Source organism: Ranitomeya imitator, chromosome 3, assembly GCF_032444005.1.
Source record: "Ranitomeya imitator isolate aRanImi1 chromosome 3, aRanImi1.pri, whole genome shotgun sequence".
NCBI classification, from domain to species: Eukaryota; Metazoa; Chordata; class Amphibia; order Anura; family Dendrobatidae; genus Ranitomeya; species Ranitomeya imitator.
Window position 1 is genome coordinate 472,879,382 of NC_091284.1, and position 26,716 is coordinate 472,906,097.

Sequence of the window (26,716 nt, forward strand, 5' to 3'; positions counted from 1 at the left end):
GTATTGAAGCAGGCTAGTAGCTGTAAGGCCGGCTTCACACTTGCGAGTTTTACGGACGTAAGAGCGCAGAAACTACGTCCGTAAAACTCGCAAAACATACGGCACAATTATTCTCTATGCCCCTGCTCCTATCTGCCATATTAAACTGATCAGTATTATACGGCTTTCTACGGCCGTAGAAAATCGCAGCATGCTGCGTTTGTCACCGTATTGCGCAAATAAAACGTCAATGAAAGTCTATGGAAGCCCCAAAAATACGGATCACACATGGACCAGCAGTGTGACTTACGAGAAATACGGAGCGGTGTTAGCGAGAAAAGCCGGCAATTCAGTGCGGTGTACAGTAAAATCACACTGACAGCTTACAGTAGAATAGGTAGAATAAATGTGTACACATAGAATAGATATATATATATATGTGTGTATATATATATATATATATATATATATATATATATGTCAGTGAGACACATATATGTGTATATATATATTAATATTTCATCCAGCGCTAGACAGCTTTAAAGCCGGTAATTCAATTACCGGCTTTTGCTTTCTCCTTCCTAAACCCGACATATGAGACCTGGTTTACATACAGTAAACCATCTCATATCCCCATTTTTTTTGCATATTCCACACTACTAATGTTAGTAGTGTGTATATGCAAAATTTGGCCGTTCTAGCTAGTAAATTAAGGGGTTAAATGGCGGAAAAAATTGGCGTGGGCTCCCGCACAATTTTCTCCGCCAGAGTAGTAAAGCCAGTGACTGAGGGCAGATATTAATTGCCTGGAGAGGGTCCATGGTTATTGCCCCCCCCCCCCCCCCTGTCTAAAAACACCTGCCCCCAGCCACCCCAGAAAAGGCACATCTGGAAGATGCGCCTATTCTGGCACTTGGCCACTCTCTTCCCACTCCCGTGTATCGGTGGGATATGGGGTAATGAAGGGTTAATGCCACCTTGCTATTGTAAGGTGACATTAAGCCAAATTAATAATGGAGAGGCGTCAATTATGACACCTATCCATTATTAATCCAATACTAGTAAAGGGTTAAAAAAAATACACAAACACATTATTAAAATTTATTTTAATGAAATAAAAACAAAGGTTGTTTTAATATTTTATTGAACGCCCAATCCAATCACTGATGACCCTCGTTCTGTAACAAAAAAAACATAAACCAACAATATCCTTACCTTCCGCAGATCTGTAAAGTCCAACGATGTAAATCCATCTGAAGGGGTTAAAATATTTTGCAGGCACGAGCTTTGCTAATGCAACGTTGCTCATGTCTGCAAAACCCAGGAGAATGTAGGTAAAGTAGGTCATTGACCTATATTTACCTGCATTTGCGGTGAGGTGCCCTCTGCTGGCTGTTCCTAGATCGTGGGAACTTTCCTAGAAAGCTCCCTGGCTCGAGTTCATATGAGGACAACCAGCAGAGGGCGCCCTCTTATGATCTCGAGCAAGGCAAGGTTCGTCTCTCAACCCCAGGCGGCCAGCCACTTTCAGTTTTTCAATCTCTATGTTGCGGTACATATATTTCAGCTGTGAGATACATCTCCAACTATATTCTATTGATAGGTAGTCTCTAATTGTTACAGTGTAATTTTACACTCTGACATAATGGATGACACCTTATTCAGGCTACATCCATTTGTCCATGTCCCTCCAATGCCATATTATCTCCCTATGGGGGTCCATATGAGTGATTCATTTATAGACTATACTATATAATAGTGAATACTGGTTATATGGCATTCCTTTTCACTCTGACACAACGGATAACACCTTCTTCAGGCCCCTCCGTTTGTCCATGTCCCTCCCATTTGACACACAGCCCTTAGCGGCCATATTGTCATCCTATGGGGGTCCACATAAGTGATTTATTATTGCCAACCATCCTATTCCTAAAATAAACTTCCATGTACCACAGTCTTATATTATACATGCTTTATTTATACTACTGAGACAATGTGATCGGCCGACAACCATGACTAATTATGCACAGGGATAAGTAAAATTGTTACAACTAAATGAGGAAGATAAGAAATAGATATTATATTTTTGTTTCTTATTCTTTCATCCTCCATGTGGTTATGTTTCACCTGTTGGCAGACCAAGGACTACTTGCAGGTTGCTGGACGTGAAGATATCACTAAGGCTAGGTTCACACTAGCGTTGCGCCGCCCTGCGTCGGCGACGCAACGCGCGACGCACGTAAAAACGCGCGCAAAAACGCGCGCGTTTTGCGACGCGTGCGTCGTTTTTGACGAAAATCGGACGCACAGAAAATGCTACAATGTAGCGTTTTCTTGCGTCCGACGCTAGCGTCGGAAACGACGCACGTGGCGAAAAACGCCACCAAAACAACGCACGCGTCCCCTATGTTAAACATAGGGGCGCGTCGCCGCTGCGTCGCCGGCGCAACAGCGACGCACATTGGCGGAACGCCAATGTGAACGTAGCCTAATAGATAATATAAAATAAAATAATGTTAAAATTGGAGCTCCATATCAAACTCATATAATTCATCTGTATACAATACTCCAACACTAGGAATCCCCATACATCCGATTCCTAGGGGTATACTTATAGGGCTAATACATATTAGGCTGGATTTTAAATTCTACATTCAACCCCTTTGGTTTTAGGGTGTCAAGCATACAGGTCCTTCTCAAAAAATTAGCATATAGTGTTAAATTTCATTATTTACCATAATGTAATGATTACAATTAAACTTTCATATATTATAGATTCATTATCCACCAACTGAAATTTGTCAGGTCTTTTATTGTTTTAATACTGATGATTTTGGCATACAACTCCTGATAACCCAAAAAACCTGTCTCAATAAATTAGCATATTTCACCCATCCAATCAAATAAAAGTGTTTTTTAATAACAAACAAAAAAACCATCAAATAATAATGTTCAGTTATGCACTCAATACTTGGTCGGGAATCCTTTGGCAGAAATGACTGCTTCAATGCGGCATGGCATGGAGGCAATCAGCCTGTGACACTGCTGAGATGTTATGGAGGCCCAGGATGCTTCAATAGCGGCCTTAAGCTCATCCAGAGTGTTGGGTCTTGCGTCTCTCAACTTTCTCTTCACAATATCCCACAGATTCTCTATGGGGTTCAGGTCAGGAGAGTTGGCAGGCCAATTGAGCACAGTAATACCATGGTCAGTAAACCATTTACCAGTGGTTTTGGCACTGTGAGCAGGTGCCAGGTCGTGCTGAAAAATGAAATCTTCATCTCCATAAAGCATTTCAGCTGATGGAAGCATGAAGTGCTCCAAAATCTCCTGATAGCTAGCTGCATTGACCCTGCCCTTGATGAAACACAGTGGACCAACACCAGCAGCTGACATGGCACCCCACACCATCACTGACTGTGGGTACTTGACACTGGACTTCAGGCATTTTGGCATTTCCTTCTCCCCAGTCTTCCTCCAGACTCTGGCACCTTGATTTCCGAATGACATGCAAAATTTGCTTTCATCAGAAAAAAGTACTTGGGACCACTTAGCAACAGTCCAGTGCTGCTTCTCTGTAGCCCAGGTCAGGCGCCTCTGCCGCTGTTTATGGTTCAAAAGTGGCTTTACCTGGGGAATGCGGCACCTGTAGCCCATTTCCTGCACACCAGACTCAGTCCACTGCTTCCTCAGGTTCCCCAAGGTCTGGAATCGGTTCTTCTCCACAATCTTCCTCAGGGTCCGGTCTCCTCTTCTCGTTGTACAGCGTTTTCTGCCACATTGTTTCCTTCCAACAGACTTACCATTCAGGTGCCTTGATACAGCTCTGGGAACAGCCTATTTGTTGAGAAATTTCTTTCTGGGTCTTACCCTCTTGCTTGAGGGTGTCAATGATGGCCTTCTTGACATCTGTCAGGTCGCTAGTCTTACCCATGATGGGGGTTTTGAGTAATGAACCAGGCAGGGAGTTTATAAAAGCCTCAGGTATCTTTTGCATGTGTTTAGAGTTAATTAGTTGATTCAGAAGATTAGGGTAATAGGTCGTTTAGAGAACCTTTTCTTGATATGCTAATTTATTGAGACAGGTTTTTTGGGTTATCAGGAGTTGTATGCCAAAATCATCAGTATTAAAACAATAAAAGACCTGACAAATTTCAGTTGGTGGATAATGAATCTATAATATATGAAAGTTTAATTGTAATCATTACATTATGGTAAATAATGAAATTTAACACTATATGCTAATTTTTTGAGAAGGACCTGTATATATCCATTTTAATTCTTGTTTTTTTAGAAGGCTCACTCTATCTCCCCCTCTCCTTTGTATGGGGACCTTGTCTATGATCCTAAATTTGAGATCTTTCTTGGTATGTCCCAACTCTGTAAAGTGTTTTGAGACTGGGAGGTCTACTCGTTTTTTCCTAATTGAGTGTCTATGGTTATTGATGCGTACCTTTAATTCGCAAGTCGTTTCCCCTATGTACCATAGTTTGCACGGACACTCCAACAGATAAATCACATAATCTGAGTTACATGTTAGAAATTGTTTGATAGTATATTCTTTGTTTGTACCTGGATGTTTGAATGTAGACCCCTTTAACATGTATTTACAATTGACACACGATAAACACGGGAAGCAGCCCTTCTGACTCCCCCAAGTTAAAGTGGTCTGGCTTTTGGTTTTCAGGGGCCCAATATCCGATTTTACCACATAGTCCTTAATGTTTCTACTCCTACGGTACGAGAACAATGGAGGCTCTTTAAATTCTTTTATTTCTGGTAAACAACTTGTTAAAATACCCCAGTGTTTTTTGATTATCCCCGCTATGTTTCAGACAGTATATATGTTTTTTTTTTTTTTTTTTTTACACATGGATCCCTTGTATAGCCGTATGTCGGTTTTGCAAGCCTGCGATAAAAACACACAGTACGGATGACATACAGATTACATACGGAGGATGCCATGCGCAAAAAACGGTGACACACCCTGCCTACGGAGGAGCTACGGACCACTATTTTCGGGACTTTTCAGCGTATTACGGCCGTAATATACGGACCGTATTTTCATACGCTGAGTGTGAAGCCGGCCTAAATCTTTAGCTGCTGTGTTGAAAACTAAATCTCCGAACACCAACAAATACTCGGAGGTCACCCGAGCAACGAGTACACTCGCTCATCACTAGTTGTGAGATAGGCTCTATATGCTCTTCTGTGACCCCACCAAATATTTTTTTTTCTTTAAGTGAGGAGGGAATTAGAACTTCTTCTATAGGGCCCCATGATTTCTATGTACACCCTTGAGTGCAGCTCTCTGTTCTGTAGGTGTAGGTGACTTCAGTCCTGTGGCCTACAGAACGGCAGATCCAGAGCGGAGTGACGCCATGAAGTCATCGCACCATGACATGCACAGTATGTGAGTCCCAATGTGAGGACGTCACCGCATTTGTCTGCCCAGAACATGCTGATGTCTGCTTCTGCACTTGCTGAGGTGAGTATATGATGATTATTTTTCTTTTAAATTTGTTATGGCCATAAGGTGTGGGTGCTACTAATGGGGTCCTCTATAAATAGTGGTGGCTACTAAGGAGGCCATCATACACAGTAGGGCTACTTAGGGGGTTATCATAGAGTGTGAGGGCTACTAAGGGGGCAATGTAACAGTACGCGGACTACTAAGTGGACCATCATACAGAGAGGTACTACTGAGTGGGCCATGATACAGAGTGGGTGTTTCTGAGGGGGCCATGATATGGTGTGAGGACTACTCTGGATAATATGACTGTCAAAGGGCCACATAGAGGGCATTATTACTTTCTATGGGGCACAATGTGGGCACTGTTTTCTAGGGCACTTGCACGTGACGTCACTATATTCATGAGGGTTGTTTTACCATTTAGAGGGCACAGAGTACCACACAGCAGGTGCAGTAATAGGGACACATGGCAGCAGCAGCAGCTCAGTATTGGGGTATCAGGTGCAGAAATAAGGGCACATACGGCAGCAGCGGCTCAGTATTGGGGTATCAGGTGCAGTAATAGGGACACGGCAGCAGCGGCTCAGTATTGGGGTATCAGGTGCAGTAATAGGGACACATACGTCAGCAGCGGCTCAGTATTTGGGTATCAGGTGCAGTAATAGGGACACATATGGCAGCAGTGGCTCAGTATCGGGGTATCAGGTGCAGAAATAGGGACACATACGGCAGCAGCGGCTCAGTATCGGGGTATCAGGTGCAGTAATAGGGTCACATACGGCAGCAGCGGCTCAGTATTGGGATATCAGGTGCAGTAATAGAGACACACGGCAGCAGCGGCTCAGTATCGGGGTATCAGGTGCAGTAATAGGGACACATACGGCAGCAGCGGCTCAGTATTGGGGATTGGGGTATCAGGTGCAGTAATAGGGACACATATGGCAGCAGCGGCTCAGTATCGGGGTATCAGGTGCAGTAATAGGGACACATACGGCAGCAGCGGCTCAGTATTGGGGATTGGGGTATCAGGTGCAGTAATAGGGACACATATGGCAGCAGCGGCTCAGTATCGGGGTATCAGGTGCAGTAATAGGGACACATACGGCAGCAGAGGCTCAGTATTCGGGTATCAAGGACAGTAATAGGACACATACGGCAGCAGCGGCTCAGTATCAGGGTATCAGGTGCAGTAATAGGGACACATACGGCAGCAGCGGCTCATTGGGGATTGGGGTATCAGGTGCAGTAATAGGGACACATATGGCAGCAGCGGATCAGTATTGGGGTATCAGGTGCAGTAATAGGGACACATACGGCAGCAGCGGCTCATTATTGGGGATTGGGGTATCAGGTGCAGTAATAGGGACACATATGGCAGCAGCGGCTCAGTATTGGGGTATCAGGGGCAGTAATAGGGACACATATGGCAGCAGCAGCTCAGTATTCGGGTATCAGGGGCAGTAATAGGACACATACGGCAGCAGCGGCTCAGTATCAGGGTATCAGGTGCAGTAATAGGGACACATACGGCAGCAGCGGCTCAGTATCGGGGTATCAGGTGCAGTAATAGGGACACATATGGCAGCAGCGGCTCAGTATCGGGGTATCAGGTGCAGTAATAGGGACACATACGGCAGCAGAGGCTCAGTATTCGGGTATCAAGGACAGTAATAGGACACATACGGCAGCAGCGGCTCAGTATCAGGGTATCAGGTGCAGTAATAGGGACACATACGGCAGCAGCGGCTCATTGGGGATTGGGGTATCAGGTGCAGTAATAGGGACACATATGGCAGCAGCGGATCAGTATTGGGGTATCAGGTGCAGTAATAGGGACACATACGGCAGCAGCGGCTCATTATTGGGGATTGGGGTATCAGGTGCAGTAATAGGGACACATACGGCAGCAGAGGCTCAGTATTCGGGTATCAAGGACAGTAATAGGACACATACGGCAGCAGCGGCTCAGTATCAGGGTATCAGGTGCAGTAATAGGGACACATACGGCAGCAGCGGCTCATTGGGGATTGGGGTATCAGGTGCAGTAATAGGGACACATATGGCAGCAGCGGATCAGTATTGGGGTATCAGGTGCAGTAATAGGGACACATACGGCAGCAGCGGCTCATTATTGGGGATTGGGGTATCAGGTGCAGTAATAGGGACACATATGGCAGCAGCGGCTCAGTATTGGGGTATCAGGGGCAGTAATAGGGACACATATGGCAGCAGCGGCTCAGTATTCGGGTATCAGGGGCAGTAATAGGACACATACGGCAGCAGCGGCTCAGTATCAGGGTATCAGGTGCAGTAATAGGGACACATACGGCAGCAGCGGCTCAGTATCGGGGTATCAGGTGCAGTAATAGGGACACATACGGCAGCAGCGGCTCAGTATCAGGGTATCAGGTGCAGTAATAGGGACACATACGGCAGCAGCGGCTCATTGGGGATTGGGGTATCAGGTGCAGTAATAGGGACACATATGGCAGCAGCGGATCAGTATTGGGGTATCAGGTGCAGTAATAGGGACACATACGGCAGCAGCGGCTCATTATTGGGGATTGGGGTATCAGGTGCAGTAATAGGGACACATATGGCAGCAGCGGCTCAGTATTGGGGTATCAGGGGCAGTAATAGGGACACATATGGCAGCAGCGGCTCAGTATTCGGGTATCAGGGGCAGTAATAGGACACATACGGCAGCAGCGGCTCAGTATCAGGGTATCAGGTGCAGTAATAGGGACACATACGGCAGCAGCGGCTCAGTATCGGGGTATCAGGTGCAGTAATAGGGACACATACGGCAGCAGCGGCTCAGTATCGGGGTATCAGGTGCAGTAATAGGGGGACATACGGCAGCAGCGGCTCAGTATCGGGGTATCAGGTGCAGTAATAGGGACACATACGGCAGCAGTGGCTCAATATCCGAGATATCAGGTGCAGTAATAGGGACACATACGGCAGCAGCGGCTCAGTGTCGGGGTATCAGGTGCAGTAATAGGGACACATACGGCAGCAGCGGCTCAGTATCGGGGTATCAGGTGCAGTAATAGGGACACATACGGCAGCAGCGGCTCAGTATCGGGGTATCAGGTGCAGTAATAGGGACACATACGGCAGCAGTGGCTCAATATCCGAGATATCAGGTGCAGTAATAGGGACACATACGGCAGCAGCGGCTCAGTGTCGGGGTATCAGGTGCAGTAATAGGGACACATACGGCAGCAGCGGCTCAGTATTGGGGATTGGGGTATCAGGTGCAGTAATAGGGACACATACGGCAGCAGTGGCTCAGTATTGGGGATTGGGGTATCAGGTGCAGTAATAGGGACACATATGGCAGCAGCGGCTCAGTATCGGGGTATCAGGTGCAGTAATAGGGACACATACGGCAGCAGCGGCTCAGTATTGGGGATTGGGGTATCAGGTGCAGTAATAGGGACACATGGCAGCAGCGGCTCAGTATTGGGGTATCAGGTGCAGTAATAGGGACACATACGGCAGCATTAGCTCAGTATTGGGGTATCAGGTGCAGTAATAGGGACATATACGGCAGCAGCGGCTCAGTATTTGGGTATCAGGGGCAGTAATAGGGACACATACGGCAGCAGCGGCTCAGTATCGGGGTATTAGGGGCAGTAATAGGGACACATACGGCAGCAGCGACTCAGTATCGGGGTATCAGGTGCAGTAATAGGGACACATACGGCAGCAGTGGCTCAGTATCGAGGTATCAGGGGCAGTAATAGGGACACATACGGCAGCAGTGGCTCAGTATCGGGGTATCAGGTGCAGTAATAGGGACACATATGGCAGCAGCAGCTCAGTATTGTAGCATCAACAGGGTTAGGAGATTGCAGGTTAGAATAGAGGAGTACAGTGCAGGAAATGTGAACAGACGCCTCTTTGTTGTAATCTCTGCAGCTGAGTCCTGGCTGGAGAAGTTGTGGTGTCGGTCTGGGCCAGAGCGAAAAGAAGGGGAAAGTGAACGACTCCAGTAGAAAGAATGTGACCTGTAAGTCACTATCTGTAACTGTACTGTAATCATGTGTATGTTCTGCAGGTCTGGGATCCACCACTATATGGTCACCATATCACGGTAATATTTGTGTTGGTCTTCGTATAGAGATTATTTTCCGTAATAGCCTGTGCATCTGCTGAGGTTCTCCTACATCCACTATTAGGGTGCGCCCCATTGCTTAGGACTCCTCTATATACTATGTTTTCTGTCTTAGTGATGTTGTATTATATGCCCCATCATAATTGTAGTCACGGTTACCTGGTTAGGGGCCCACTTAGACGTTTCACCCAAACCCCTAGCTACGCCTCTGCGCCAGCCTATGCTGTATACGTGAATGGCACAGGGAGGCTGCACAGGAGTGTTGTTATCTACACATTCCCATTATGCACAGGCCTGTATGAGGACACTATGGCTGCTTGCTGTAGAGCGACTTAACCCCTTCCCGACCTGTGACACAGCGTATGCGTCATGAAAGTCGGTGCCAATCCGACCTGTGACGCATATGCTGTGTCACAGAAAGATCGCGTCCCTGCAGATCGGGTGAAAGGGTTAACTCCCATTTCACCCGATCTGCAGGGACAGGGGGAGTGGTAGTTTAGCCCAGGGGGGTGAAATATTACAATCCAGCCATGGCCGATGCTGCAATATCATCGGCCATGGCTGGAAATACTAGTGTGCCCCCACCCCACCGATCGCCCCCCCAGCCCCCCGATCTGGCCGGTACACTGCTCCGGCTCCCCTCCATCCAGTGCTCCGCTCCCCCCCGTGCTCTTGTCCGCTCCCCCCGTGCTCCAATCACCCCCCCGTGCTCCAATCACCCCCCCTGCATTCAGATCCACCCCCCGTGCTCCATTCCACCCCCCCATGCTCCGTTCCAGCCCCCCCGTGCTCCGTTCCACGCCCCCCGTGCTCCGTTCCACGCCTGCCGCGCTCCGATTCCCCCCCCCCGTGCTCCGATCCCCCCCCCGTGGTCCCCCCCCACCCCATCATACTTACCGATCCAGCCGGGGTCCCGTCCGTCTTCTCCCTGGGCGCCGCCATCTTCCAAAATGGCGGGCGCATGCGCAGTGCGCCCGCCGAATCTGCCGTCCGGCAGATTCGTTCCAAAGTGCATTTTGATCACTGAGATAGATTATATCTCAGTGATCAAAATAAAAAAAATAATACATGACCCCCCCCCTTTGTCACCCCCATAGGTAGGGACAATAAAAAAATAAAGAATTTTTTTTTTTTCCACTAATGTTAGAATAGGGTTAGGGGTAGGGTTAGGGTTAGGGCTAGGGTTAGGGGTAGGGTTAGGGTTAGGGCTAGGGTTAGGGCTAGGGGTAGGGTTAGGGGTAGGGTTAGGGCTAGGGTTAGGGTTAGGGCTAGGGTTAGGGCTAGGGTTAGGGGTAGGGTTAGGGGTAGGGTTAGGGTTAGGGTTTCGGTATGTGCACACGTATTCTGGTCCTCTGCGGATTTTTCCGCTGCGGATTTGATAAATCCGCAGTGCTAAACCGCTGCGGATTTATGGCGGATTTACCGCGTTTTTTTCTGCGCATTTCACTGCGGTTTTACAATTGCGATTTTCTATTTGAGCAGTTGTAAAACCGCTGCGGAATCCGCACAAAGAAGTGACATGCTGCGGAATATAAACCGCTGCGTTTCCGTGCAGTTTTTCCGCAGCATGTGTACAGCGATTTTTGTTTCCCGTAGGTTTACATTGAACTGTAAACTCATGGGAAACTGCTGCGGATCTGCAGCGTTTTCCGCAGCGTGTGCACATACCTTTAGAATTAGGCTATGTTCACACGGTGCGGATTTGGCTGCGGATTGGCCGCTGCGGATTCGCAGCAGTATTCCATCAGGTTTACAGTACCATGTAAACATATGAAAAACCAAATCCGCTGTGCCCATGGTGCAGAAAATACCGCGCGGAAACGCTGCGTTTTATTTTCCGCAGCATGTCAATTCTTTGTGCGGATTCCGCGGCTTTTTACACCTGTTCCTCAATAGGAATCCGCAGGTGAAATCCGCACAAAAAACACTGGAAATCCGCGGAAAATCCGCAGGTAAAACGCAGTGCCTTTTACCCGCGGATTTTTCAAAAATGGTGCGGAAATATCTCACACGAATCCGCAACGTGGGCACATAGCCTTAGGGTTAGGGTTGGAATTAGGGTTGTGGTTAGGGTTGTGATTAGGGTTATGGCTACAGTTGGGATTAGGGTTAGGGGTGTGGGGGGGTTAGTGTTGGAGGTAGAATTGAGGGGTTACCACTGTTTAGGCACATCAGGGGTCTCCAAACGCAACATGGCGCCACCATTGATTCCAGCCAATCTCGTATTCAAAAAGTCAAATGGTGCTCCCTCACTTCCGAGCCCTGAAGTGTGCCCAAACAGTGGTTTACCCCCACATATGGGGTATCAGTGTACTCAGGATAAACTGCGCAACAATTACTGGGGTCCAATTTCTCCTGTTACCCTTGTGAATCTAAAAAAATGCTTGCTAAAACATCATTTTTGAGGAAAGAAAAATGATTTTTTATTTTCACGGCTCTGCGTTGTAAACGTCTGTGAAGCACTTGGGGGTTCAAAGTGCTCACCACATATCTAGATAAGTTCCTTGGGGGGTCTAGTTTCTAAAATGGGGTCACTTGTGGGGGGTTTCTACTGTTTAGGAACACCAGGGGCTCTGCAAACGCAATGTGACGCCCGCAGACCATTCCATCAAAGTCTGCATTTCAAAAGTCACTACTTCCCTTCTGAGCCCCCACGTGTGCCCAAACAGTGGTTTACCCCCACACATGGGGTATCAGCATACTCAGGAGAAACTGGACAACAACTATTGGGGTTCAATTTCTCCTGTTACCCTTGAGAAAATAAAAAATTCTAGGCTAAATAATTATTTTTGAGGAAAGAAAAAGTATTTATTATTTTCACGGCTCTGCATTATAAACTTCTATGAAGCACTTGGGGGTTCAAAGTGCTCACCACACATCTAGATAAGTTCCTTTGGGGGTCTAGTTTCCAAAATGGGGTCACTTGTGGGGGGTTTCTACTGTTAAGCCACATCAGGGGCTCTGCAAACGCAACGTGACGCCCACAGAGCATTCCATCAAAGTCTGCATTTCAAAACGTCACTACTTCACTTCCGAGCCCCGGCATGTGCCCAAACAGTGATTTACCCCCACATATGGGGTATCAGCGTACTCAGGAGAAACTGGACAACAACTTTTGGGGTCAAATTTCTCCTGTTACCCTTGGGAAAATAAAAAATTGCAGGCTAAAAGATCATTTTTGAGAAAATAATTTTTTTTTTTTTTCATGGCTCTGCGTTATAAACTTCTGTGAAGCACTTGGGGGTTCAAAGTCCTCACCACACATCTAGATTAGTACCTTTGGGGGTCTAGTTTCCAAAATTGGGTCATTTCTGGGGGATCTCCAATGTTTAGGCACACAGGGGCTCTCCAAACGTGACATGGTGTCCGCTAATGATTGGAGCTAATTTTCCATTTAAAAAGCCAAATGGCATGCCATCCCTTCCGAGCCCTGCCGTGCGCCCAAACAGTGGTTTACCCCCACATATGGGGTATCAGCGTACTCAGGACAAACTGGACAACAATATTTGAGGTCCAATTTCTTCTATTATCCTTGGCAAAATAGGAAATTCCAGGCTAAAAAATCATTTTTGAGGAAAGAAAAATTATTTTTTATTTTCATGGCTCTGCGTTATAAACTTCTGTGAAGCACCTGGGGGTTTAAAGTGCTCAATGTGCATCTAGATAAGTTCCTTGGGGGGTCTAGTTTCCAAAATGGGGTCACTTGTGGGGGAGCTCCAATGTTTAGGCACACAGGGGCTCTCCAAACGCGACATGGTGTCCGCTAACAATTGGAGCTAATTTTCCATTCAAAAAGTCAAATGGCGCGCCTTCCCTTCCGAGCCCTGCCGAGTGCCCAAACAGTGGTTTACCCCCACATATGAGGTATCGGCGTACTCGGGAGAAATTGCCCAACAAATTTTATGATCCATTTTATCCTACTGCCCATGTGAAAATGAAAAAATTGAGGCGAAAAGAATTTTTTTGTGAAAAAAAAGTACTTTTTCATTTTTACAGATCAATTTGTGAAGCATCTGAGGGTTTAAAGTGCTCACTAGGCATCTAAATAAGTTCTTTGGGGGGTCTAGTTTCCAAAATGGGGTCACTTGTGGGGGAGCGCCAATGTTTAGGCACACAGGAGCTATCCAAACGCGACATGGTGTCCGCTAACGATGGAAATAATTTTTCATTCAAAAAGTCAAATGGCGCTCCTTCCCTTCCGAGCCTTACCATGTGCCCAAACAGTGGTTTACCCCCACATGTGAGGTATTGGTGTACTCAGGAGAAATTGCCCAACACATTTTAGGATCCATTTTATCCTGTTGCCCATGTGAAAATGAAAAAATTGAGGCTAAAAGAATTTTTTTGTGAAAAAAAAGTACTTTTTCATTTTTACGGATCAATTTGTGAAGCACCTGGGGGTTCAAAGTGCTCACTATGCATCTAGATAAGTTCCTTGGGGCGTCTAGTTTCCAAAATGGGGTCACTTGTGGGGGAGCTCCAATTTTTAGGCACACGGGTGCTCTCCAAACGTGACATGGTGTCCGCTAAAGAGTGGAGCCAATTTTTGATTCAAAAAGTCAAATGGCGCTCCTTCCCTTCCAAGCCCTGCCGTGCGCCCAAACAGTGGTTTACCCCCACATATGAGGTATCAGCGTACTCAGGACAAATTGGACAACAACTTTCGTGGTTCAGTTTCTCCTTTTACCATTGGGAAAATAAAAAAATTGTTGCTAAAAGATAATTTTTGTGACTAAAAAGTTAAATGTTCATTTTTTCCTTCCTTGTTGCTTCTGCTGCTGTGAAGCACTTGAAGGGTTAATAAACTTCTTGAATGTGGTTTTGAGTACCTTGAGGGGTGCAGTTTTTAGAATGGTGTCACTTTTGGGTATTTTCAGCCATATAGACCCCTCAAACTGACTTCAAATGTGAGGTGGTCCCTAAAAAAAATGGTTTTGTAAATTTCGTTGTAAAAATGACAAATCGCTGGTCAAATTTTAACCCTTATAACTTCCTAACAAAAAAAAATTTTGTTTCCAAAATTGTGCTGATGTAAAGTAAACATGTGGGAAATGTTATTTATTAACTATTTTGTGTCACATATCTCTCTGGTTTAACAGAATAAAAATTCAAAATGTGAAAATTGCGAAATTTTCAAAATTTTCGCCAAATTTCCGTTTTTATCACAAATAAACGCAGAATTTATTGACCTAAATTTACCACTAACATGAAGCCCAATATGTCACGAAAAAACAATCTCAGAACCGCTAGGATCCGTTGAAGCGTTCCTGAGTTATTACCTCATAAAGGCACACTGGTCAGAATTGCAAAAAACGGCAAGGTCTTTAAGGTCAAAATAGGCTGGGTCATGAAGGGGTTAATACAGCCCTGATGAGAAGGCAACTGCCCACAGACAGCTACTTTACATTTAGATTACTCTCCATACATATATTTTGGTAACAGTGAATACTATGCACCAGTGATCCATATTTCTGCAGCTTTCTTGCTGACAAGTCCCAATCACAGCCACCATGGCACACTCAGGGTTACACTGTACCAGTGTGGCCCCTCTCCTGGCTCACAGCTTCTTTGGCCTGCCCCCCTCTGTAGTACAGCGAGCTGCGCGCCCTCTGGCGGCCTCCTCTAGTGGTGCATGGCCAGGCAGCGGAAGCACGTGTGTTTGTGAGCGGAGGCTCGGAATGATCTCCCCGGGTTGCCGCTGCATCTTCCGGGGGCACTCCTGGTGTCGCACCGATTGAGCAGCGGCTGTACCCGTATATGATACTATGTCTCAGGGCTCCTATCACCCGCCGGCCAAGAAGTTCAAGCCGGGCTTCCTGCACACCACTCACAATTGGAAAGGAGCCATGCAACCCGGGCCCAGGAAGCAGCCGGTGCCAATAGAGCAGCAGCGGCGCAGTCTGCCCATCTACCAGGCCCGGGCGCAGCTCATAGGGCAGCTCCGACAACTGGAGAGCGCCATCGTCATCGGTGAGTGGCTTGTAGCGACAACCGACTGGGCAGCAGGGCCTCGTGTAATATGTGTGTGTACTGCCTGTAATGTATATACTGCCTGTACTGTGTGTGTATATACTGCCTGTAATGTGTGTGTGTACTGCCTGTAATGTGTGTGTGTGTGTGTGTGTACTGCCTGTAATGTGTGTGTGTGTGTATATACTGCCTGTAATGTGTGTGTGTACTGCCTGTAATGTCTGTACTGCCTGTACTGTGTGTGTATATACTGCCTGTAATGTCTGTACTGCCTGTACTGTGTGTGTATATACTGCCTGTAATGTGTGTGTGTACTGCCTGTAATGTGTGTGTGTGTATATACTGCCTGTAATGTGTGTGTATATACTGCCTGTAATGTGTGTGTGTACTGCCTGTAATGTGTGTGTACTGCCTGTAATGTGTGTGTATATACTGCCTGTAATGTGTGTGTGTACTGCCTGTAATGTGTGTGTGTACTGCCTGTAATGTGTGTGTGTACTGCCTGTAATGTGTGTGTGTACTGCCTGTAATGTGTGTGTGTATATACTGCCTGTAATGTGTGTGTGTATATACTGCCTGTAATGTGTGTGTGTATATACTGCCTGTAATGTGTGTGTATATACTGCCTGTAATGTGTGTGTATATACTGCCTGTAATGTGTGTGTGTATATACTGCCTGTAATGTGTGTGTATATACTGCCTGTAATGTGTGTGTGTGTACTGCCTGTAATGTGTGTGTGTGTACTGCCTGTAATGTGTGTGTGTGTGTACTGCCTGTAATGTGTGTGTGTGTGTACTGCCTGTAATGTGTGTGTGTGTGTACTGCCTGTAATGTGTGTGTGTGTGTACTGCCTGTAATGTGTGTGTGTACTGCCTGTAATGTGTGTGTGTGTGTACTGCCTGTAATGTGTGTGTGTGTACTGCCTGTAATGTGTGTGTGTACTGCCTGTAATGTGTGTGTGTATACTGCCTGTAATGTGTGTGTGTACTGCCTGTAATGTGTGTGTGTGTGTACTGCCTGTAATGTGTGTGTGTGTACTGCCTGTAATGTGTGTGTGTGTACTGCCTGTAATGTATGTGTGTGTGTGTACTGCCTGTAATGTGTGTGTGTGTGTGTGTGTGTACTGCCTGTAATGTGTGTGTGTGTGTGTACTGCCTGTAATGTGTGTGTGTGTGTGTACTGCCTGTAATGTGTGTGTGTGTGTGTGTACTGCCTGTAATGTGTGTGTGTGTGTGTGTACTGCCTGTAATGTGTGTGTGTGTGTACTGCCTGTAATGTGTGTGTGTGTGTACTGCCTGTAATGTGTGTGTGTGTGTACTGCCTGTAATGTGTGTGTGTGTGTGTACTGCCTGTAATGTGTGTGTGTGTGTACTGCCTGTAATGTGTGTGTGTGTGTACTGCCTGTAATGTGTGTGTGTGTGTACTGCCTGTAATGTGTGTGTGTGTGTACTGCCTGTAATGTGTGTGTGTGTGTGTGTGTACTGCCTGTAATGTGTGTGTGTGTGTACTGCCTGTAATGTGTGTGTGTGTGTGTGTACTGCCTGTAATGTGTGTGTGTGTGTGTACTGCCTGTAATGTGTGTGTGTGTGTGTACTGCCTGTAATGTGTGTGTGTGTGTACTGCCTGTAATGTGTGTGTGTGTGTACTGCCTGTAATGTGTGTGTGTGTACTGCCTGTAATGTGTGTGTGTGTGTGTACTGCCTGTAATGTGTGTGTGTGTGTGTACTGCCTGTAATGTGTGTGTGTGTGTACTGCCTGTAATGTGTGTGTGTACTGCCTGTAGTGTGTGTGTGTACTGCCTGTAATGTGTGTGTGTATGTACTGCCTGTAATGTGTGTGTGTGTACTGCCTGTACTGTGTGTGTGTGTGTGTGTGTACTGCCTGTAATGTGTGTACTGCCCGTAATGTGTGTGTGTATACTGCCTGTAATGTGTATTCTGCCTGTAATGTGTGTGTGTGTGTACTGCCTGTAATGTGTGTGTGTGTGTGTGTGTGTACTGCCTGTAATGTGTGTGTGTGTGTGTACTGCCTGTAATGTGTGTGTGTGTGTGTATTGCCTGTAATGTGTGTGTGTACTGCCTGTAATGTGTGTACTGCCTGTAATGTGTGTACTGCCTGTAATGTGTGTACTGCCTGTAATGTGTGTGTATACTGCCTGTAATGTGTATTCTGCCTGTAATGTGTGTGTGTACTGCCTGTAATGTGTATATATACTGCCTGTAATGTGTGTGTGTGTGTGTGTGTGTGTACTGCCTGTAATGTGTATACTGCCTGTAATGTGTGTGTGTGTGTACTGCCTGTAATGTGTGTGTGTGTACTGCCTGTAATGTGTGTGTGTGTGTACTGCCTGTAATGTGTGTGTGTGTGTACTGCCTGTAATGTGTGTGTGTGTGTACTGCCTGTAATGTGTGTGTACTGCCTGTAATGTGTGTGTGTGTGTGTACTGCCTGTAATGTGTGTGTGTGTACTGCCTGTAATGTGTGTGTGTGTACTGCCTGTAATGTGTGTGTATTCTGTACTGCCTGTTATGTGTGTGTACTGCCTGTAATGTGTGTGTGTGTGTACTGCCTGTAATGTCTGTGTGTGTATATACTGCCTGTAATGTGTGTGTACTGCCTGTAATGTGTGTGTGTGTGTATATACTGCCTGTAATGTGTATACTGCCTGTAATGTGTGTGTGTGTGTGTGTGTACTGCCTGTAATGTGTGTGTACTGCCTGTAATGTGTGTGTACTGCCTGTAATGTGTGTGTACTGCCTGTAATGTGTGTGTACTGCCTGTAATGTGTGTGTACTGCCTGTAATGTGTGTGTACTGCCTGTAATGTGTGTGTACTGCCTGTAATGTGTGTGTGTGTACTGCCTGTAATGTGTGTGTGTGTACTGCCTGTAATGTGTGTGTGTGTACTGCCTGTAATGTGTGTGTGTACTGCCTGTAATGTGTGTGTGTGTACTGCCTGTAATGTGTGTGTGTACTGCCTGTAATGTGTGTGTGTGTACTGCCTGTAATGTGTGTGTGTGTACTGCCTGTAATGTGTGTGTGTACTGCCTGTAATGTGTGTGTGTACTGCCTGTAATGTGTGTGTATTCTGTACTGCCTGTAATGTGTGTGTGTGTGTGTACTGCCTGTAATGTGTGTGTGTGTACTGCCTGTAATGTGTGTGTGTGTACTGCCTGTAATGTGTGTGTATTCTGTACTGCCTGTAATGTGTGTGTGTGTGTGTACTGCCTGTAATATGTGTGTGTGTACACTGCCTGTAATGTGTGTGTGTGTATATACTGCCTGTAATGTGTGTGTGTGTACTGCCTGTAATAGTAACATAGTAACATGGTTAGTAAAGCCGAAAAAAGACATTTGTCCATCCAGTTCAGCCTATATTCCATCATAATAAATCCCCAGATCTACGTCCTTCTACAGAACCTAATAATTGTATGATACAATATTGTTCTGCTCCAGGAAGACATCCAGGCCTCTCTTGAATCCCTCGACTGAGTTCGCCATCACCACCTCCTCAGGCAAGCAATTCCAGATTCTCACTGCCCTAACAGTAAAGAATCCTCTTCTATGTTGGTGGAAAAACCTTCTCTCCTCCAGACGCAAAGAATGCCCCCTTGTGCCCGTCACCTTCCTTGGTATAAACAGATCCTCAGCGAGATATTTGTATTGTCCCCTTATATACTTATACATGGTTATTAGATCGCCCCTCAGTCGTCTTTTTTCTAGACTAAATAATCCTAATTTCGCTAATCTCTGGGTATTGTAGTTCTTCCATCCCCTTTATTAACCCCTTCCCGACCTGTGACACAGCGTATGCGTCATGAAAGTCGGTGCCAATCCGACCTGTGACGCATATGCTGTGTCACAGAAAGATCGCGTCCCTGCAGATCGGGTGAAAGGGTTAACTCCCATTTCACCCGATCTGCAGGGACAGGGGGAGTGGTAGTTTAGCCCAGGGGGGGTGGCTTCACCCCCTCGTGGCTACGATCGCTCTGATTGGCTGTTGAAAGTGAAACTGCCAATCAGAGCGATTTGTAATATTTCACCTAAAAAAATGGTGAAATATTACAATCCAGCCATGGCCGATGCTGCAATATCATCGGCCATGGCTGGAAATACTAATGTGCCCCCACCCCACCTCTCCGATCGCCCCCCCAGCCCCCCGATCTGTGGCCCGCTCCCCTCCGTCCTGTGCTCCGCTCCCCCGTACTCCTGTCCGCTCCCCCCGTGCTCCAATCACACCCCCCGTGCTCCAATCAAACCCCCCCGCACTCCGATCCCCCCCCCGTGCTCCGATCCACCCCCCCTGCACACCGATCCACCCCCCCTGCACACCGATCCACCCCCCCTGCACACCGATCACTCTCCCCCATGCTCCGATCCCTCCCCCCCCGTGCTCCGACGCCCCCCCGTGCCCTGATCTCCCCCCCTTATACTTACCGATCCTGGCGGGGTCCGTCCGTCTTCTTCCCCGAGCGCCGCAATGTTCCAAAATGGCGGGCGCATGCGCAGTGCGCCCGCCGAATCTGCCGGCCGGCAGATTCGTTCCAATGTGAATTTTGATCACTGTGATATAATCTATCACAGTGGTCAAAATAAAAAAACAGTAAATGACCCCCCCCCATTTGTCCCCCATAGATAGGGACAATAATAAAATAAAGAATTTTTTTTTTTTTCCACTAAGGTTGGAGTTAGAGTTAGAGTTAGGGTTAGGGTTAGGGGTAGGGTTAGGGGTAGGGTTAGGGGTAGGGTTAGGGGTAGGGTTAGGGGTAGGGGTAGGGTTAGGGTTTCGATATGTGCACACGTATTCTGGTCCTCTGCGGATTTTTCCGCAGCGGATTTGATAAATCCGCAGTGCTAAACCGCTGCGGATTTATGGCAGATTTACCGCAGTTTTTCTGCGCATTTCACTGCGGTTTTACAACTGCGATTTTCTATTGGAGCAGTTGTAAAACCGCTGTGGAATCCGCAGAAAGAAGTGACATGCTGCGGAATGTAAACCGCTGCGTTTCCGTGCAGTTTTTCCGCAGCATGTGTACAGCGATTTTTGTTTCCCATAGGTTTACATTGAAATGTAAACTCATGGGAAACTGCTGCGGATCCGCAGCGTTTTCCGCAGCGTGTGCACATACCTTTAGAATTAGGCTATGTGCACACGGTGCGGATTTGGCTGCGGATCCGCAGCGGATTGGCCGCTGCGGATCCGCAGCAGTGTTCCATCAGGTTTACAGTACCATGTAAACCTATGGAAAACCAAATCCGCTGTGCCCATGGTGCGGAAAATACCGCACGAAAACGCTGCATTGTATTTTCCGCAGCATGTCAATTCTTTGTGCGGATTCCGCAGCGTTTTACACCTATTCCTCAATAGGAATCCGCAGGTGAAATCCGCAGTAAATCCGCAGGTAAAACGCAGTGCCTTTTACCCGCGGATTTTTCAAAAATGGTGCGGAAAAATCTCACACGAATCCGCAACGTGGGTACATAGCCTTAGGGTTAGGGTTGGGTTGGAATTAGGGTTGTGGTTAGGGTTAGGGGTGTGTTGGGGTTAGGGTTGTGGTTAGGGTTACGGCTACAGTTGGGATAAGGGTTAGGGGTGTGTTGGCGTTAGAATTGAGGGGTTTCCACTGTTTAGGCACATCAGGGGGTCTCCAAACGCAACATGGCGCCACCATTGATTCCAGCCAATCTTTTATTCAAAAAGTCAAATGGTGCTCCTTCCCTTCCGAGCCCCGACGTGTGCCCAAACAGTGGTTTACCCCCACATATTGGGTATCAGTGTACTCAGGACAAACTGGGCAACAATTACTGGGGTCCAATTTCTCCTGTTACCCTTGAGAAAATAAAAAATTGCTTGCTAAAACATCATTTTTGAGGAAAGAAAAATGATTTTTTATTTTCACGGCTCTGCGTTGTAAACGTCTGTGAAGCACTTGGGGGTTCAAAGTGCTCACCACATATCTAGATAAGTTCCTTGGGGGGTCTAGTTTCCAAAATGGGGTCACTTGTTGGGGGTTTCTACTGTTTAGGCACACCAGGGGCTCTGCAAACGCAACGTGACGCCCGCAGACCATTCCATCAAAGTCTGCATTTCAAAACGTCACTACTTGACTTCCGAGCCCCGACATGTGCCCAAACAGTGGTTTACCCCCACATATGGGGTATCAGCGTACTCAGGACAAACTGGGCAACAATTACTGGGGTCCAATTTCTCCTGTTACCCTTGAGAAAATAAAAAATTGCTTGCTAAAACATCATTTTTGAGGAAAGAAAAATGATTTTTTATTTTCACGGCTCTGCGTTGTAAACGTCTGTGAAGCACTTGGGGGTTCAAAGTGCTCACCACATATCTAGATAAGTTCCTTGGGGGGGTCTAGTTTCCAAAATGGGGTCACTTGTGGGGGGTTTCTACTGTTTAGGCACACCAGGGGCTCTGCAAACGCAACGTGACGCCCGCAGACCATTCCATCAAAGTCTGCATTTCAAAAGTCACTGCTTCCCTTCTGAGCCCCGACGTGTGCCCAAACAGTGGTTTACCCCCACATATGGGGTATCAGCGTACTCAGGAGAAACTGGACAACAACTTTTGGGGTCCAATTTCTCCTGTAACCCTTGGGAAAATAAAAAATTCTGGGCTAAAAAATTATTTTTGAGGAAAGAAAACGTATTTATTATTTTCACTGCTCTGTGTTATAAACTTCTGTGAAGCACTTGGGGGTTCAAAGTGCTCACCTCACATCTAGATAAGTTCCTTTCGGGGTCTAGTTTCCAAAATGGGGTCACTTGTGGGGGGTTTCTACTGTTTAGGCACACCAGGGGCTCTGCAAACGCAACGTGACGCCCGCAGACCATTCCATCAAAGTCTGCATTTCAAAAGTCACTACTTCCCTTCTGAGCCCCGACATGTGCCCAAACTGTGGTTTACCCCCACATATGGGGTATCAGCGTACTCAGGAGAAACTGTACAACAACTTTTGGGGTCAAATTTCTCCTGTTACCCTTGGGAAAATAATAAATTGCAGGCTAAAAAATCATTTTAGAGAAAATAAAATTTTTATTTTATTTTCATGGCTCTGCGTTATAAACTTCTGTGAAGCACTTGGAAGTTCAAAGTCCTCACCACACATCTAGATTAGTTCCTTTGGGGGTCTAGTTTCCAAAATGGGGTCATATGTGGGGGATCTCCAATGTTTAGGCACACAGGGGCTCTCCAAACGTGACATGGTGTCCGCTAATGATTGGAGCTAATTTTCCATTTAAAAAGCCAATTGGCGTGCCTTCCCTTCCGAGCCCTGCCGTGCGCCCAAACAGTGGTTTACCCCCACATATGGGGTATCAGCGTACTCAGGACAAACTGGACAACAACATTTGCGGTCCAATTTCTCCTATTACCCTTGGCAAAATAGGAAATTCCAGGCTAAAAATCATTTTTGAGGAAAGAAAAATTATTTTTTATTTTCATGGCTCTGCATTATAAACTTCTGTGAAGCACCTGGGGGTTTAAAGTGCTCAATATGCATCTAGATAAGTTCCTTGGGGGGTCTAGTTTCCAAAATGGGGTCACTTGTGGGGGAGCTCCAATGCATAGGCACACAGGGGCTCTCCAAACGCGACATGGTGTCCGCTAACAATTGGAGCTAATTTTCCATTCAAAAAGTCAAATGGCGCGCCTTCCCTTCCGAGCCCTGCCGTGTGCCCAAACAGTGGTTTACCCCCACATATGAGGTATCGGCGTACTCGGGAGAAATTGCCCAACAAATTTTAGGATTCATTTTATCCTATTGCCCATGTGAAAATGAAAAACTGAGGCGAAAATAATTTTTTTGTGAAAAAAAAAAGTACTTTTTCATTTTTACAGATCAATTTGTGAAGCACCTGAGGGTTTAAAGTGCTCAATATGCATCTAGATAAGTTCCTTGGGGGGTCTAGTTTCCAAAATGGGGTCATTTGTGGGGGAGCTCCAATGTTTAGGCACACGGGGGCTCTCCAAACACGACATGGTGTCCGCTAACGATGGAGATAATTTTTCATTCAAAAAGTCAAATGGCGCTCCTTCCCTTCCGAACCTTACCATGTGCCCAAACAGTGGTTTACCCCCACATGTGAGGTATCGGTGTACTCATGAGAAATTGCCCAACAAATTTTAGGATCCATTTTATCCTGTTGCCCATGTGAAAATGAAAAAAATTGAGGCTAAAAGAATTTTTTTGTGAAAAAAAAGTACTTTTTCATTTTTACGGATCAATTTGTGAAGCCCCCGGGGGTTCAAAGTTCTCACTATGCATCTAGATAAGTTCCTTGGGGCGTCTAGTTTCCAAAATGGGGTCACGTGTGGGGGAGCTCCAATTTTTAGGCACACGGGGGCTCTCCAAACGTGACATGGTGTCCGCTAAAGAGTGGAGCCAATTTTTCATTCAAAAAGTCAAATGGCGCTCCTTCCCTTCCAAGCCCTGCCGTGCGCCCAAACAGTGCTTTACCCCACATATGAGGTATCAGCGTACTCAGGACAAATTGGACAACAACTTTCGTGGTTCAGTTTCTCCTTGTACCATTGGGAAAATAAAAAAAATGTTGCTAAAAGATAATTTTTGTGACTAAAAAGTTAAATGTTCATTTTTTTCCTTCCATGTTTCTTCTGCTGCTGTGAAGCACCTGAAGGGTTAAAAAACTTCTTGAATGTGGTTTTGAGCACCTTGAGGGGTGCATTTTTTAGAATGGTGTCACTTTTGGGTATTTTCAGCCATACAGACCCCTCAAACTGACTTCAAATGTGAGGTGGTCCCTAAAAAAAATGGTTTTGTAAATTTCGTTGTAAAAATGAGAAATCGCTGGTCAAATTTTAACTCTTATAACTTCCTAGCAAAAAAAAATTTTGTTTCCAAAATTGTGCTGGTGTAAAGTAGACATGTGGGAAATGTTATTTATTAACTATTTTGTGTCACATAACTCTCTGGTTTAACAGAATAAAAATTCAAAATGTGAAAATTGCGAAATTTTCAAAATTTTCGCCAAATTTTCGCCAAATTTCCGTTTTTATCACAAATAAACGCAGAATTTATTGACCTAAATTTACCACTAACATGAAGCCCAATATGTCACGAAAAAACAATCTCAGAACCGCTAGGATCCGTTGAAGCGTTCCTGAGTTATTACCTCATAAAGGGACACTGGTCAGAATTGCAAAAAACGGCCAGGTCATTAAGGTCAAAATAGGCTGGGTCATGAAGGGGTTAATTTTGTTGCCCTCCTTTGTACTCTCTCTAGTTCCATTATATCCTTCATGAGCACCGGTGCCCAAAACTGGACACAGTACTCCATGTGCGGTCTAACTAGGGATTTGTACAGAGGCAGTATAATGCTCTCATCATGTGTATCCAGACCTCTTTTAATGCACCCCATGATCCTGTTTGCCTTGGCAGCTGCTGCCTGGCACTGGCTGCTCCAGGTAAGTTTATCATTAACTAGGATCCCCAAGTCCTTCTCCCTGTCAGATTTACCCAGTGGTTTCCCGTTCAGTGTGTAATGGTGATATTGATTCCTTCTTCCCATGTGTATAACCTTACATTTATCATTGTTAAACCTCATCTGCCACCTTTCAGCCCAAGTTTCCAACTTATCCAGATCCATCTGTAGCAGAATACTATCTTCTCTTGTATTAACTGCTTTACATAGTTTTGTATCATCTGCAAATATCGATATTTTACTGTGTAAACCTTCTACCAGATCATTAATGAATATGTTGAAGAGAACAGGTCCCAATACTGACCCCTGCGGTACCCCACTGGTCACAGCGACCCAGTTAGAGACTATACCATTTATAACCACCCTCTGCTTTCTATCACTAAGCCAGTTACTAACCCATTTACACACATTTTCCCCCAGACCAAGCATTCTCATTTTGTGTACCAACCTCTTGTGCGGCACGGTATCAAACGCTTTGGAAAAATCGAGATATACCACGTCCAATGACTCACCGTGGTCCAGCCTATAGCTTACCTCTTCATAAAAACTGATTAGATTGGTTTGACAGGAGCGATTTCTCATAAACCCATGCTGATATGGCGTTAAACAGTTATTCTCATTGAGATAATCCAGAATAACATCCCTCAGAAACCCTTCAAATATTTTACCAACAATAGAGGTTAGACTTACTGGCCTATAATTTCCAGGTTCACTTTTAGAGCCCTTTTTGAATATTGGCACCACATTTGCTATGCGCCAGTCCTGCGGAACAGATCCTGTCGCTATAGAGTCCCTAAAAATAAGAAATAATGGTTTATCTATTACATTACTTAGTTCCCTTAGTACTCGTGGGTGTATGCCATCCGGACCCGGAGATTTATCTATTTTAATCTTATTTAGCCGATTTCGCACCTCTTCTTGGGTTAGATTGGTGACCCTTAATATAGGGTTTTCATTGTTTCTTGGGATTTCACCTAGCATTTCATTTTCCACCGTGAATACCGTGGAGAAGAAGGTGTTTAATATGTTAGCTTTTTCCTCGTCATCTACAACCATTCTTTCCTCACTATTTTTTAAGGGGCCTACATTTTCAGTTTTTATTCTTTTACTATTGATATAGTTGAAGAACAGTTTGGGATTAGTTTTACTCTCCTTAGCAATGTGTGTGTGTGTATATACTGCCTGTAATGTGTGTGTGTGTGTATATACTGCCTGTAATGTGTATACTGCCTGTAATGTGTGTGTGTGTACTGCCTGTAATGTGTGTGTACTGCCTGTAATGTGTGTGTGTGTGTGTGTGTGTACTGCCTGTAATGTGTGTGTGTGTGTGTGTGTGTACTGCCTGTAATGTGTGTGTGTGTATATACTGCCTGTAATGTGTGTGTGTGTGTGTACTGCCTGTAATGTGTATACTGCCTGTAATGTGTGTGTACTGCCTGTAATGTGTGTGTGTGTGTGTACTGCCTGTAATGTGTGTGTGTGTACTGCCTGTAATGTGTATACTGCCTGTAATGTGTGTGTGTGTACTGCCTGTAATGTGTGTGTGTGTGTGTACTGCCTGTAATGTGTGTGTGTGTGTACTGCCTGTAATTTGTTTGTGTGTACTGCCTGTAATGTGTGTGTATATACTGCCTGTAATGTGTGTGTGTGTGTGTACTGCCTGTAATGTGTGTGTGTGTGTGTGTGTGTACTGCCTGTAATGTGTGTGTGTGT

General features: G+C 45.9%; 1 protein-coding gene across 1 annotated transcript in view; it reads left to right on the top strand.

Moving 5' to 3' along the window:
• Nucleotides 1-15,199: 15,199 nt before the first annotated feature.
• The window catches only part of DHX33 (DEAH-box helicase 33), a 52,540-nt gene continuing 41,023 nt past the window's right edge, over nt 15,200-26,716 (top strand). The window contains exon 1 of the mRNA XM_069757483.1: nt 15,200-15,545. Coding sequence (XP_069613584.1) covers nt 15,341-15,545 — 205 coding nt within the window. The 5' untranslated portion in view covers nt 15,200-15,340. The remainder of the gene's footprint in view (nt 15,546-26,716) is intronic.